This window comes from Heterocephalus glaber, unplaced genomic scaffold, assembly GCF_053883595.1.
Source record: "Heterocephalus glaber isolate CG9 unplaced genomic scaffold, H.glaber_assembly_v1.0 deba00000621, whole genome shotgun sequence".
Lineage (NCBI taxonomy): Eukaryota > Metazoa > Chordata > Mammalia > Rodentia > Bathyergidae > Heterocephalus > Heterocephalus glaber.
This window is the reverse complement of record NW_028258153.1, coordinates 28,018,791-28,033,286: the sequence shown is the minus strand read 5'-3', so window position 1 is coordinate 28,033,286 and position 14,496 is coordinate 28,018,791. Positions and strand designations below refer to the sequence as shown.

The 14,496-nt window shown below is 38.6% G+C and overlaps 1 protein-coding gene across 7 annotated transcripts in view; it reads right to left on the bottom strand.

Annotated features, from left to right (window-relative positions):
- The window catches only part of Ubn2 (ubinuclein 2), a 122,556-nt gene that overhangs the window by 60,003 nt on the left and 48,057 nt on the right, over positions 1–14,496 (bottom strand). For all 7 annotated transcript variants that reach the window (XM_087206309.1, XM_087206310.1, XM_087206311.1 and 4 more), the window contains 5 exons: positions 8,438–8,508; positions 4,450–4,579; positions 2,108–2,226; positions 1,388–1,501; positions 650–793 (listed from right to left, as the gene is read on the bottom strand). In XM_087206309.1, coding sequence (XP_087062435.1) covers positions 650–793; positions 1,388–1,501; positions 2,108–2,226; positions 4,450–4,579; positions 8,438–8,508 — 578 coding nt within the window. The remainder of the gene's footprint in view (positions 1–649; positions 794–1,387; positions 1,502–2,107; positions 2,227–4,449; positions 4,580–8,437; positions 8,509–14,496) is intronic.

Here is a 14,496-nt window from a genome sequence, read left to right as displayed (position 1 = left end):
CTCTATTTAAAATTTTTAACAGACGAACAGAAAAGATACTTTCTGTTGATTTAAGATGCAGCAATTTTAAGATGATGGGTTGAGATAGCCAAGTTTATTAATTTTTACCCTTTTAAAACTTTTGAGACTTTAAACAGGACTAGTTCATTTGAGACACTGACTATTCTATATTCTATAGAACCTAAGGCTGCCTTTCTTTTTCTATGATCTAAATCCTGTATTAAGTTCCTCATCTACACATTATTCCCTAAAGTTTATAATAACCTTCTTTCCTTCTCCCTTTTTCTCTACTTACAAACTAAAAAAGAAAAGGTAGTCAGTAAAAAAATGATTTCTGAGACAGGGTCTTGCCAAATCGCAAAGTTGCCCAGGCTGGGCTCCAACTTGGATCTTCCTGCCTCGAGCTCCCTGTACTACAGATGTGCACCACCATGCCCAACTCCCTTGATGCCTCTGTCTTTACTAATTGTTTTGTCTTTAAAGTGTTTTTAGTTTGCAAAGCAGAGAACATCTGAGATACTGTATAAGATGTTGAACACATGAACTTCTTATCAAAATCAATGTCACATGTGCATTTGTGTGCATGGGTATCATTAATAACAGCAATAATAAAAGGGAAAAACAGAATCCAGGAAGTCACCTTTCTTACCTTGCCTGCATCCAGCCCTTAGGCCACAAGGGCTTCACCTCTGTCTCCATGAAGGATTTAAGATAATCCTCAGCAGATTGGCTTTTATTTGGCTCTAACTCATAGCATCCCAATTTGATCTCAACCAGGTTACATAACAAAGATCTAAAAAGTTTCAAATATAAAAATTTTATATGTACAATTTATGTAATTTTTATATAATTTGTATATAAATATGACTATAATACTGAGAAAAATTAATGTTTGAATCAATTTTTAAGTGAGCACACAAATCTGACAGCAGTAATACAGAATATTACCTGAAGAATTCAGATATTTACACAAAGGTAAATGATTTCTAACATTTATTATTCATTGCACTATAAACCTCCCAACATGAAACAATTTCCTTTGATACTTTTATTCAGTGTACCCAAGATTGAAAGGGTAATTATCTATGTGGGATATAGAAACACTGGTAAGAAAGACAGTTTATAAAAGATATGGAGTACTTTTCCTTCTGAAACCAAAATGACTTAGTCCATTATTAGATTAGTGTATAAGAAGTATTACATGAAAATAAAAGTGGTAACACTAAGGCTAGATATTAGGACCAGATTAATGTTCACTCAAATACATTTTTTCTAAACACTAATCTTTGGTCCCTCGCAATCTAGCCTTTCATTCACCGATTTTTTCCATGAAACTCTACCTCTGCACTGTGTACTTGGTTACAGGTGCAGACTGCCTAGACCTTACCTAATGGTGTCATCCCAGTGGAACTTCTTTCTTGGTCCTATGACTCGTTTCCCTGGTTTCTCATCATCATCTTCCTCTGATCCATTTTTTTCTCGCTCTTCATCTGTTTGTAACCTAAAAAAAATATATATTTTTTTTGGTACCAGGGATCAAACTCGGGACCTTGCGCTTGTGAGGCAGGCACCGGAACCGCTGAGCTAAATCCCCGGCTCTTTAAAAAATATTTTATGAAGTGAAGTTTTAACCCAACACTGCCTATAATATGCTCCATAAATACTTGGCTCACTTGCTTAGATGTTAACTCAAAAGACAAGAGTAATAGAGAAGCTCTCTCCACATAATACTTTAAACTTGGAATGAATTATAAAGTGGCTTTGTAAAAGGTCTTCAAACTATCATAAAGGGTACAGACACTCATCTTTTAGGTCAAAATATTTGTGTCTAGCTCCAGCTAGTCAAGATGGTCAGTAAGTGAAAAGTTCTACCATTGCTGGCTCTTGCTTGGATCACATCCATGCGCTAAATCAACAGATAAAGTCTTTTGCCTTGCAACCAAAGTAACTGAGTGGGAAGTAATATGTCACTTAAAAAACGTTTCATTTATCATTTGAACTGTGTGTATGGGTTTCTATTTGAGGATGAAGTCCACTTACAGCCAACGTCTAACAGCTAGGTGTATTCTCAAACGCCAAAGCCCACCCAGACAGAAGCAGCACATACTTGGCACACTTAGCTTGACTACGCGCCTGGCAGTCTTCCTGGTATTTAAACAGCTGTTCAGGCATGACATTGCTAACAGCCAGTTTCAGTTTCTGCAGAGGTTCTCTTAACCGATCATCCTGAGGAAAAAAATAATACAGGTTTTTTTCATATACCTTAACAAAATTTATTCTATAAACAGATTCTCGAAAGATATAATTTGTTTCAGATATTGAGTACAAATTTGAAATATTAGCTATCTAAATGTTTCTTCTGCAGGACTGACTGCATAATGTACACTGGATATAAAATTACGATGATCATATTTCACAGCCAAGGAGAGTCCCAGGGGTTGCCTGCTGCCCTAACACAATTATTAATAAGGTTTCTTTATATTCTTGAAGGCACATGTTTTAACCAATAATTATATGACACCTTATAATACAAATGATTAAACAGAGAATAAAATCTTCAGTGTAGACTACAGGCTAATCCCCACTATGACAGGGAAGAAATACCAACTGAGGAGGCTGCTCTGGATCCTGGGATATGTGATATGGGATGGGCAGCTACCAGCAGGATGCTGGCATCCTGTTTTCCTGGGAATTGTCACTGTGACTTATGGTGCAAGCAAATATGTAAGCTCAAGGCCAAAGTGAAAGAGGAAACTGGGAGACTCATCCATACGGGTTCAGGGTAAAAAGGTTTCTAGCTGACAGTTTTGTTTTTTTTTTAGTTTTTAGTTTTTGGTACTGGGGATTGAACTCTTGACCTTGTGCTTGTAAGGAAGGTGGGGTGACACTAAGCTAAATCCCTAGCCCTCCAGCTGACAGTTCTAATCAACTCATTCTCATTTTGCAAATAACTTAATATGTGTAACTATTTAAAATATACTTTTATCACCATCATAGGTATATAAACATTGTTAGACTTTGCTTTTCTTCACTGGAGTAAGGTTTTTGTTTTGTCTTTGCAGTGCTGGGAATTGAACCCAAGGCCTTGTGTATGCTAAGCAAGAGTTCTACTGTTAAACTATACTCCTAGCCCTAAAATGTGATTTTTGGTAAAGACAACATTTTTAGAACACAAATATTATTACTAATAAGTATTTAAACCTATTCCATGCATTTTAATTAATAAATATGAAGCACCTGTTATAATATCACCCTCCCTTCTTTTTTGGTCTTTTTTTTGGTACCAGGGATTGAACTCAGGATCTTTCGCTTGTGAGGCAGATGCCAGAACCACTGAGCTAAAACCCCGGCCCCCGTTTTTTGGTCTTTTGACACAGACTCTTGCTGTTCAAGCTGGGCTTGAACTCACTATGTACTCCAGGTTGGCCTTGAATTTGCAATGACTCTTCTGCCACAGCCTCCTGAATGTTGGGATTAAAGGGGTATGCCACCATGCTGGGCAATCCCAGACACTTGGGAGGCTGAAGCAGGAAGATTACAAATTCAAGGCTGGCTAGGTAACTCAATGAGACCTTGCCTCAAAATAAAAAATAAAAGGGATAGAGACAGAGCTCAGTGGTAGAATGCTTTCCCAGTGTAGGCAAAGTCCTGGGTTCAATCCCCTGCACTGAAAAAGAAAAAATAGCTCAAATATGCAAAACTACACAGTGTTATTTAGGGTCATAAACTATGTGATAAAACTGTGTTGAGCTGGGTGTAGTGGTTCATGTCTATGAACCTAGCACTCTGGGAGGCTGAGGCAGGAGACTCACAAGTCTGAACACAGGCCGGGCAATTTAGCAAGACCTTATCTCAAAATTTATTACTTTCCTGCCTCAGCCTCCCAAGTGCTGGGATTATAAGCATGCACCATCACACCTGGCCCTGTCATTTGAATTTATGGCAGCAAGTTCCAACTGCCAACGTCTAAAGGAGCCAAGCAAAAGCACAAAAACTAAGACATCAATAAATTTCAGTTGTTGATTAACCTGTAGTTTCTCAGTTGGGAAAAGTATTTTCTTAAAGAAGTGAATGCTTGCATAAAGAATTCTATGCTTGGGCCAGGGATTTAGCTCAGTGGTGCCCACACCTGCCTCGAAAGCACAAGGTCCTGATTTCGATCCCGGTATCAAAAATAAAAAATAAAAAATAAAAAAATAACGAATTCTATGTTTGTCAGCTCCCACTTTCTCCACTGACTTTCCAGTCCAAGAACCTATGTCTTAGGAAACACTACTTCTTGGCTAAACCTATCCATTGTTGAAGAAATTTTTTCAGGGGATGTAAAATATCTTTAATAAATTCCTATGGTTAGTAACTATATATATACATACTACTAAGCAATTCATGTGCAAAGGCACCAAAGAGAAACAACTCTCTTCCTTCTGTAGGTTATAAAACCTCAGATACCTGGACGTTGAGATGTAACTTCTTTAGACGTTTCACTAGCGTTTCTTTATTGCATGGCACAAAAGCTTCAAGATGAGAGTAAACACCGCTACGGATGACAGGGCCCAGGTCTTGTAGCTGTAATTCAATGCTGACCAAAATAAATAAATAAATAAATAAATAACCCCAAATATAAACAATACAGACTTTCTTTTAGGTGATATCACCTAAACAAAGTGGCAAAGGCAGCTGATTTTTGTTTTAAAGTTATGTTATGATTCCTAGACAGTATTTCTCAAAGAAATAAATTTCCTGACCATAAAGAGTAATGTTGTGGAAAGCTTTTTAATTTAAAAATTTTTATTAGTACGTTTGCAGTTCATGATTACATTCATCACGGGGATTTGGTGCATGTATGTAAGACATCTTAATTCTTCCTACTTCCTCTTTCCTTCCTTCCCCTCCTAATTCTACCTTAGGAGCAGAATTTATGTGACCATTAACAAGCTGACAATGCATTTCTGATGACAGATTAAAGTCTATGTTTTCAGGTAAAGCACAGGAACTCCATTTTAACCAAATGCTCATCTCTTCAAAGCGATACCATACTATTCCTCTACCTGCTGGCAAGTGAAAGCAACATGGTTTCACTGAGTTCCTACAGTATTCCTTAGAGGTGTTTGAGTTTTTTTTGGTTTTTTTGGTACCAGGGATCGAACTTGGGTCCTTGAGCTTCCGAGGCAGGCGGCGGAACCACTGAGCTAAATCCCTGGCTTTTAGAAGTGTTTGAAAAAAAGCAAAGATTCAGAGAAGGTTAAGGTCCTTTTGTATATAAAAACTATTTTATCCATCTTTGTTTCCTTTATTGTGACTGTATTACATAAGCTATATATTTAATAGTTTGTTCAATATATTGTAATTTTCTAGCTCCCATTTCCTCTTATAAATTAGGTTTCTGAGATAAAAAACAAATTGTTAAGTAGGTATTTAGCCCAACAGGAAAGCAGTTTATAACAGTTACCTAATTTTCAGCAGGACAAACCTACTAAAACATAATAGGTGTTTCTCTAGATGGGAGACATTATACCTGGTAGCTGCTATTGCAGGAAGATAAGACGAGCTGTTAATTTGAAGGCCAAGATCAAATGGGGCTCTTGGCAATGAATTATGTCCAAATCATTTTATTCTGTTATGGGACAAGATACAGACAGACTTAAATACTTCTCAAAAATATAAGATACAGTCGAAGAATAAGAGAATAAAAGAAACCGTATCATATCAAATGTATCTGTCAGTATGAATGTATATATCCATGTACGTATTTATTTAAGACAGGGACTCACTCTATATTCCAGGCTATGTGTAGCTGAAGCTAGCTTTGAACTCATAAGTGACCTGCCTAGGCTTTCCAAGTGCTAGGACGACAGACATGTGCTACCATGTCTGGCACTGGGTTACTCACTTCTAAGATAAACTGACATTTCAGAAAAAATGAAAAGTGGAAAATTATGCTCCTTAGAAACAATAACAGAAAATTCTTGGTGTTAGAGTAGCTAAAGAGAAAATTAAAAATGGCAAGAAGTCTAAGACCTCTAAGAACTAGATGGCTACATGGGAAACAATCACTATGGTCATTACTGCTCCATAGAAACAATTATTTAGGTAACATTATGTGGTTAGATCTTTACTGTAAGTCTACTCTGGGTAGAAAGTCTTCTAGGTAGGCTTCCTTGTAACTGGAAGTTAAGGCTAAAAATAAAATAGAAACTCCAAGTATTTAGAGAGCCCAGATAAGGCCAGACTGACTACGACTGCCTTATAAAAGCCAGTGGTTTCCAAAGAGGTAACTCAGATATAGGAAGAGTTGACTTCCTGAAAAGAAACTCACTGTTAAATCCCTCTATACTGAGTCAAAGTCGCTGTTCCTTCATGAGCTCTGTAAGAAGCATCTAACAGGGGTAGGGCTGGGGATTTAGCTCAGTGGTTCTGGCACCTGCCTTGCAAGCACAAGGTCCCAATTTCAATCCCTGGTACCAAAGGGAAAAAAAAAATTAGAGGTGGCAGGCAGGCCTCATTTTAAGTGTCTGGCAGAGTGGGAGGCAGGCCTAGGGCAACATGTTGAGCAGAACTGTTAGGGTGACTGGGATCATGAGTGAGGAGTCACATGCTTTCTCAGCAGTATCTATCAGCTTCAGGTAAGGAGGGGAAATCAAGTCAGTACATTGTGTATTTGTTGACTGAGGTCAATTGAATTATATAAAAAGAAAAAGGGTTTCCTATTCCAATCAAGTGATCTCTTTTTCTTCCAAACACAAGGAAAGAATGGTAAGGCAGATGCAATTTATCTCGATAATTTAATTTTCTTTTCTTTTCTTTTTTTTTTTTTGTACTGGGGATCAAACTCAGGTCCTTCCACTTGTGAGACAGGTGCCGGAACCACTGAGCTACATCCCCGGCCCGATAATTTAATTTTCTATCCCAAAGCCCTTATAAAGCAATTGGAAAAGTAAGGCATGTGTGCTCAGGAAAGTGGAAAAAGAAAATAAAGTAAAAGTGGGAAGAGAGAATAATAAAGTGACCGAGAAAAAACAACACCTCTAACCCTAAGGGCTAGAGACCTGGAGGCACATTTCTGTGAAAGAGGAAGTGGACAGCACCTCAGAACTCAAGGAAGCGTTTCACAACAGATACGGGGGGAGTGAGCAGAGGAGCCTGATGATGGGAGGCCGACAGGCTGCTTATCTGAGAGGCTGTGTCCCAAGGATGGGCTGGACTCTCTCAGGGGAGAAAGAGTGTTTTCTTTTACAGAGGAGGAAAAAAACAGAACAAAAAACCACAAAACTCCTTCGGTCGCAAGAGGAAGAGCTGATCTAGTTCATTTAGTGGTCTCAGGTGAAAAAAAAAAAAAAAGGGTTAGTCAGATCTCTGACTGCGGAATCTGGGACAGTTCTGATGAGTAACAGCTGGACTGTTTGTTGAGTCTGGGGCAGAAAGGGGGTACAGTAAAAGGCAGCGGTGCAGACAGGAAGCATGTGCATAGTTCCCAGTTAGACACACCCAGCCTGAAACTGCCTGTCTAGCGTAAAGGCAAGCAGGAATGAGAAACTCCTCTGCCGGCACACTAGAAACATACTACATTCTATGTCTTCTGAGTCCAAGAGGATTGACTACAATTAATTACAAACAGTAATCAGAATTAATGAAGCAATCTGTCATTTTTACTCGTGAGTATGTACTAGATGGGAATCACAGTCTTAGAAACACTCCTTCCCTGAGTCTAATGCAATGAACCATCCTATTAGGTGGTTTTCATCTGAGGAATAAAAGTGCTGCTTCCTCATGACCACTTTTTTGCTTGGCTTGGCCCACAGCCAATTGTATACTGAATTCTTCTTGCCAATGTTAAAACCTGCGAGTCAACAGTAACAAGTACAGCTTATTTGCCAGCTTCATGGGCATCTAAATCTGAGTGCAAAATTATTACTAAACTAGATACAAATTCTGCTAATTTAAATGGAATCTGTATCATATACCAATCTTCACCTCTCTTTCCCAATCTAATTTCTGTCTTCTTCCCAGAAGCTTTGGTTATCATTAAGTGGTCCAATATCTACAAAAGTATTACTTTGCTGAGAAGCAAGTGTTAACCATGCACGAAGCAAGGTTGAGAGGAAAGAGCTGATGCCTGAACCAGCCATGAACTCAGCATCTGGATCTCACAGGACTACTACATTTTTAACTGAGCAATTCTTAAGGTTTTTTAATAAAAGAAGAAAATTAAGGCCAGCTGTGGTAGTGAACCCCTGTAATCCCAACACTCTGGGAGGGTGAGGCAAGAAGATTCCAAGTTTGAATTCAGCCTAGAAAACAACTGACTTATCGAGACCTTGTCTCCAAAAGGGAACAGGGGACCTGGGGATGTAGCTCAGTACGAAGTTCTCGGGTTTAACTGCCAGTACTGTTCCCCTCCCACCCTGAAAAGAAAGTAACAAGAGAAAAGATCACTTACTCCAGAAGAATATTATTCATATCCTGTGTAAAGAATTTTTTCCTTCCTTCTTCATCAAAAAGTTTGGCAGCCTAGAGAAACATAAGAAAGACTATCAATAAAACTCATGAAACAATTACTCTGAATGAATTATCTAATTAAAAAAGAGAGAGAGGGAACTTCGAGTCAGCAGGATACACATAAGCTGTGACTCAGGCAGAGGCGACTGAGAGCCAAGCTCAAGCGGTGGACACTGTCAGTTTGTAGCAGCTCCTGCAAACACAGTGGCCCGGAACAGCTCTGGGGAGATCACCCTTGTCTACTGAGGTACTACAGCCCACTGACGCTCTGATTCCAGCCCCATAAACTGACTTTGGACTCTGTTGTTTTAAGCCACCAAGTTTACAGCAGGGAGCTCAGCCCATGCTCTCCCAGCTCCTGGCTGCAGCTGCAGGGCTCCCAGACATCTCCCAGCTCGGCTCAGCCTCCACAGGCCTTCTCCTCTCTACACATCACCCCCTCCCCCCATCTCTTCTAAGGACTCAGGGGACTGAATTTTGGATCCATTATAGAATCTCCTCTCAAGATTCTTAGCTTAATTACACTTACAGAGACCTCCATCTCTTTTTTGTTGTAAAGGGTAACATTTACAGGTTCTAGTGATTAGAAATATGGGCATCTTTTGGGAACCATCGTTCAGTCTATCACAGATAAAGTTATGTGATTCTAAGAATACAGGAGAATAAAAGATCAATTTCCATCAAGATTAAAGGTGTTACAGTGATATATGTGCACCCATGCTCATAGCAGCACAGTTTGTAATAGCTAAAACTTGGAAACAGCCCAAATGCCCATCAACTGGAGACTGGATAAAGAAAATGTGGCTTTTTAATAAAATGGAGTACTATTTAGCCATAAAAAATGAGAAATTAGAGACATTTATAGCTAAGTGGATGCACACTGAGGCAATACTCTTAAGTGAAATAAATAGGACACACAAGAACAAATTCCGAATAGTTTCTCTGGTGTAAGAAACTGAAAGTGTAAATAAGGACTAAATGTATAACAGGTAATGTGAAATAGGAAGAAAAGGGGCAAAGGGGAAGGAAGTGGGAGGGCTAAGGGAAAGGATAGAAGGGAATGGGATTAATATGAGAAAATGGAAAAATAGGAACAAAATCTTTATAAATAGGGAGGGCTGGAGGGGTTGAAGGGAGGGCTGGGCAAGGGTGAAAAAGAAGAACCAAGAGAGACTATGTAAAGGTGCAAATTTCCAATGATGAATGTCATTATATTGTATACCTAAAATGTACCAATGATTAGAATGAATAATCGATAATGTAAAATAGGAAGAAACGGTCCAAAGGGGTAGGGGTAGTGGGAGGGGCAGGGGAAAGGAAAGAAGGGAAAGGAAAAAATGATGAGAAATGGAAAAAATGGAAATAAAGTCTTTGTAAATAGGGAAGGGTGGAGGGTGTGAAGGGAGGGCTAGGAATGGGCAAAAAATAAGAACCAAGATGCTTTATGTAAAGGTACAATTCCCAATGAGAAATGTAATTGTGTTGTATACCTACAATGTACCAATAAAAGAATTTAATACAAAAAAAAACAAAAACAAAAGATTAAAGGTGTTGGGCCGGGGATTTAGCTCAGTGGTTCCACCGCCTGACAACAGCAAGGTCCTGAGTTGGAACCCCAGTACCAAAAAAAAAAAAAAAAGGTTAAAGGTGTTTATGTAGGTCAAATCATGCAATCAATTCAAGTTGAAGCTGGAAACTTATGTTAAGTAGGCAAACGAATTTGGTAAGCTATCTAACTTGACCTAAGATGACGATGAATCCATGACTATGATCCTAAATTACAGAGTCATTGACAAAAGTATTATACTAACAGCTATAGAATTCTGTTAGGATTGCTGACCAGAATACAGCCAACGATTCTGCTAAAATGTGTAGCTGACACATGGCTGGAAGGGGGTGGGCTGGTGAGGAGAACCTTAAATATGCTCTACAAAAAACTCAGAAGGAGTTGGAATCTCCAAGAGGAAGATAAAAACCAAACATGTAATGAGTAAGTACAAAAATATGGAACTGGTGGTACAACTGTTGAAGGCCTTTAACTGATGGTTTGGCAAAGGGAAATACAACATTTAAAAAGAAACAAAGAAGATGGGCATGGTGGCACATGCCTGTAATCCACCACTCTGGAGGCCGAGGCAGGAGGATCATGAGACCAGCCTGGTCAACTTAGTGAGATCTTGTCTCAAAATGAAAAATAAGAGTTGGGGATGTAGCTCAGTGCTCCGTGCCTGCCTGGTAAGCGCAAGGTCCTGAGTTCGATCCCTGGTACCAAAAATAAATAAATAAAATAAAATAAAAGGGATGGGGATGTAGCTCGGTAAGACCCTTGGGTTCAATCCCCACTATGGAAATGAAAAGAGAAGCAATGTGAATAACATATCAATACTGCCTAGTTCTAGATTTAATTGTCACCACAGATCATAAAAGGTATGAAACTGGAAAGTAATAGTCTTTTCATGATGCATATGGCACTTTTTGTTTTGTTTTTTGGTACCGGGGATTGAACTTGGGGCCTTGCGCTTGCATAGCAGGCGGTGAAACCACTGAGCTAAATCCCTGGCCCCTGCACATGGTACTTTTAAAAAGTCTGCAGTGTTTTTCCTTTGTGTAAAAACATATACAGTAAGAATTTTTGATGAAATTTTAACCTTATAACCTTAAAAGCTTTAATGTGATCTAGTTACAGAAAATTAGATTAAGTCATGCTATAGTCACAAATATGTACGAATAAAAATGTTATGCAACAATATATTTCTATTTTATCTCATTTGTTAAAAATGTTGGTCTTTACCTACTAAAGTGACTTCACAATCAACTGATAGTTCTCAACCCATCATTTAAAAAACAAGACTAGTAAATGGAAATTAGGTCCATGAGATTGCAGCTATGATTACCTTTGTATTCTCACATGCTATTATACATTTCATACTTACCATATATAGTACTCATAACAGCCTAAGAAGTTGGCATTAGTCTCCATCTTACAAACAAGGAATCTAAACCTTAAGAGATTAGTTGAAATGTCCTCAAATTCAACTGCTAGTAAATTGTGGATCCAGGAATCAGATCAAAGCCTCTTGGTATCCACTGTGCAATGCTGCCACCCAGCATCAAGATACTGGCTTACTGCAGCCAGTCTGGGGTCTGACTAATAACAGTGAAAAAATTAGTCAAAGGGTTTTTTTTTGGAGGGGGGCGGTTTGAGACAGGGTCTTGCTATGTAGTTCAGGCTGGCCTTGAACTCACTGTAGCCCAGGCTAGCCTCAAGCTCACGGTGATCATCCTGCCTCAGCCTCCTGAGTGCTGTAATTATAGGCATCAGCCACCACACCCGGCTAGCCAAAAGTTATTATTAAGGGGCAATCACAAATTAATTCAGTGAGTTTAAGGATAATATTTTCATCACTTTGTTTCCATTTTAACCAGCTGACAAGAAACAGAGTTTTAAAACCTGGACATTCTGCCATAATCACTTGGGGCAAAATTTACTGGGGAAATAAAAAAATAATTCATCTTAAGATCTAGGAAGTATGAAACACTGAGAGTGGTCCAGTATTTTGAGGTAACCATGTGCAGATTCTGTCAATCTACCAATTTATTTGATGACTTCATACACTTTAAGTACAAGAAGCGAATTTCTGAAACATGCTTCTTCAATAAGATGAAGACTGAGCATGTGTAGGAGACAAATATGGGAAAAAGTCAGAATGAAAACTAAACTTCAAGAAAGGCAAGCAAAAAGGGGTAAAGACGTTGAATATGGAAAGGTATCACAAAGTGAGAAAAGAACAAGAAGAAACTGCTTATCAGACAGACATGAGCATTTTAGCTGTAGATGAATTCAAGTCTAAAGAAAAAGTATTGTCTCATATTTCAAAGAAAAATGTAGAAAATGCACAGTACCCATAACTAAAATGAATATTATTATTGTCAATTTCTGACTAAGGGGTTAGAAAGAAGCTGCTGGGTTTTTTTTTTTGGTACCAGGGATCGAACTTGGGTCCCTGGGCTTGTGCAGCAGGCGGCGAAACTGCTGAGCTAAATCCCCGGCCCAGAAAGAAGCTGTTTTAACCCTGTCATGGTTACTACAGAGATAGTATTTTTGACAGCTTGTTCGGAGGTCTTAGCAGGGAAGCGCAGCTACTCATATACCCTTAACTGAGGAAATGGTCCTCCTCTATCGGGGCGGTTGCCCTCTTCCACCGAGCTCGTAGCTTCGGGAGGGACATACATGGAGCAGTGAGGGAGGGGACACCTACCCAAGCCAGTCAGATCAGCCGAATCAACCCTGGCGATCAAAGCGGTGGCAGATGTTGAAGCCAGATTGGCCTCACATTCAGAGACAGGTGTTTTTTGATATGAGATGTAACAGACACATTCGAGACTGAAACATAGTCATCACTAACCAATTAGTTTATACAACAGAATGAATGACATATGACACAGAAGACAGTATACAAGCTACAGAGTTTCCAGTCCTGACTTTAAATCCTGAGTTTGAATCTGAGCTCTGTCACTTAAAAATTATATGGGCTGGGGCAAATTACATAATCGTTTTGACATTTAGTTTCCTATTAAATGGAGAAACACTGCCTGCCCACACGATAGCTGAGGCTAGAGAGGCAAAGGAGGCCTTGTGAAGAGGGACAGAGTAGCACCACACTCTCCACACAGCACAGATGCTGGTAAATTAACAGTAGATACAGCAAGTCCCCAACTTACGAACAAATTCCATTCTGCATTCTTTTTTTGGTATCGGGGATCAAATTCAGGTCTTTGCGCTTGCGTAGCAGGCAGCAAAACCACTGAGCTAAATCCCCGGCCCACAAATTCCATTCTGGGGAAACATTTGTAAGTTGGATTTGTTCCTGATCTAACAAAGTGAGTCTTTTATAGTACACTTGTGAAAGATTACAACTCAAAATATACAGTAAGGAGCCAGGGATTTAGCTTAGGGGCGTCTTGCTTGCTTCACAAGCACAAGGTCCTGAGCTGGATCCCTGGTACAAACAAAACAAAACAAAACAGACAACAGTAAGTCAGGAACTTACTGTATTACTATTAACAGTTACATCTTGAAAAACCTGAATCACATCACCTGCATATGTTAAAACCTAGACCAAAAAAAAAAAACCTAGACAAAAACTATAGTATGGGGCAACAGGGGACAATAGAAATGGATGTATTTTGGAATCCAGTGAATCTTAATTCCACTATTTATCATTTGTGTGGCCTTGACCAACATATTTAACCTGCATCCACTTAAATGTCTCAACTTAAGTATGCCTATACTTCATATATAGAATTGTTGAGAAGATTAAAGGAAAAAAATTCAGATGAGGTCACCAGACAAATTTTTATTTTTATGTTATCTATAAGAGGAAAAGCCAAAATAAAAGAATTCATAAGTCTGAAGGCTAAAGCTATATCATGTAAAAAGAGAAAAAAAAACCCAAGAGAAAGGAATCTACAGTAAAATCATACAAAATTAGTCAAGGTGAAAAGCATTAACAAGATAAAAAGGGTCATCTTTAATGATAATCATCACAATGAAGACACTGTTCAAAAAATCTTATGAATCAAACAGCATAGAAACAACAAAAATGATAGCAAACATAGGTTATAAATAAAACACTAGCAATGAGATACCTACTTTATCAGTCCAGGATTTAGAAAAAGTATTTTAAGTATCTCATTGCTATAAAATACTTTTTCTAAATCTGGACTGATAAAGTAGATATCAAAATAAAGATAGAGGAGCTTATTAGTTCTACCTCAGAAAAAACACTAAACAACAACAGGAAGAACAGAATCAATAAATAAAATTCAAGAGCCAATTGTTGGGAAAATTAGATACATTTCTTGCTCCCCTATTTATTTATTTAATTTTAATTTTTGGTACCAGGGATCAAACTCGGGACCTTGCACTTGGGAGGCAGGCTGCGGAACCACTGAGCTAAATCCCCCGCCCTCTTGCTCCCCTATTTAGATATTTAAAGC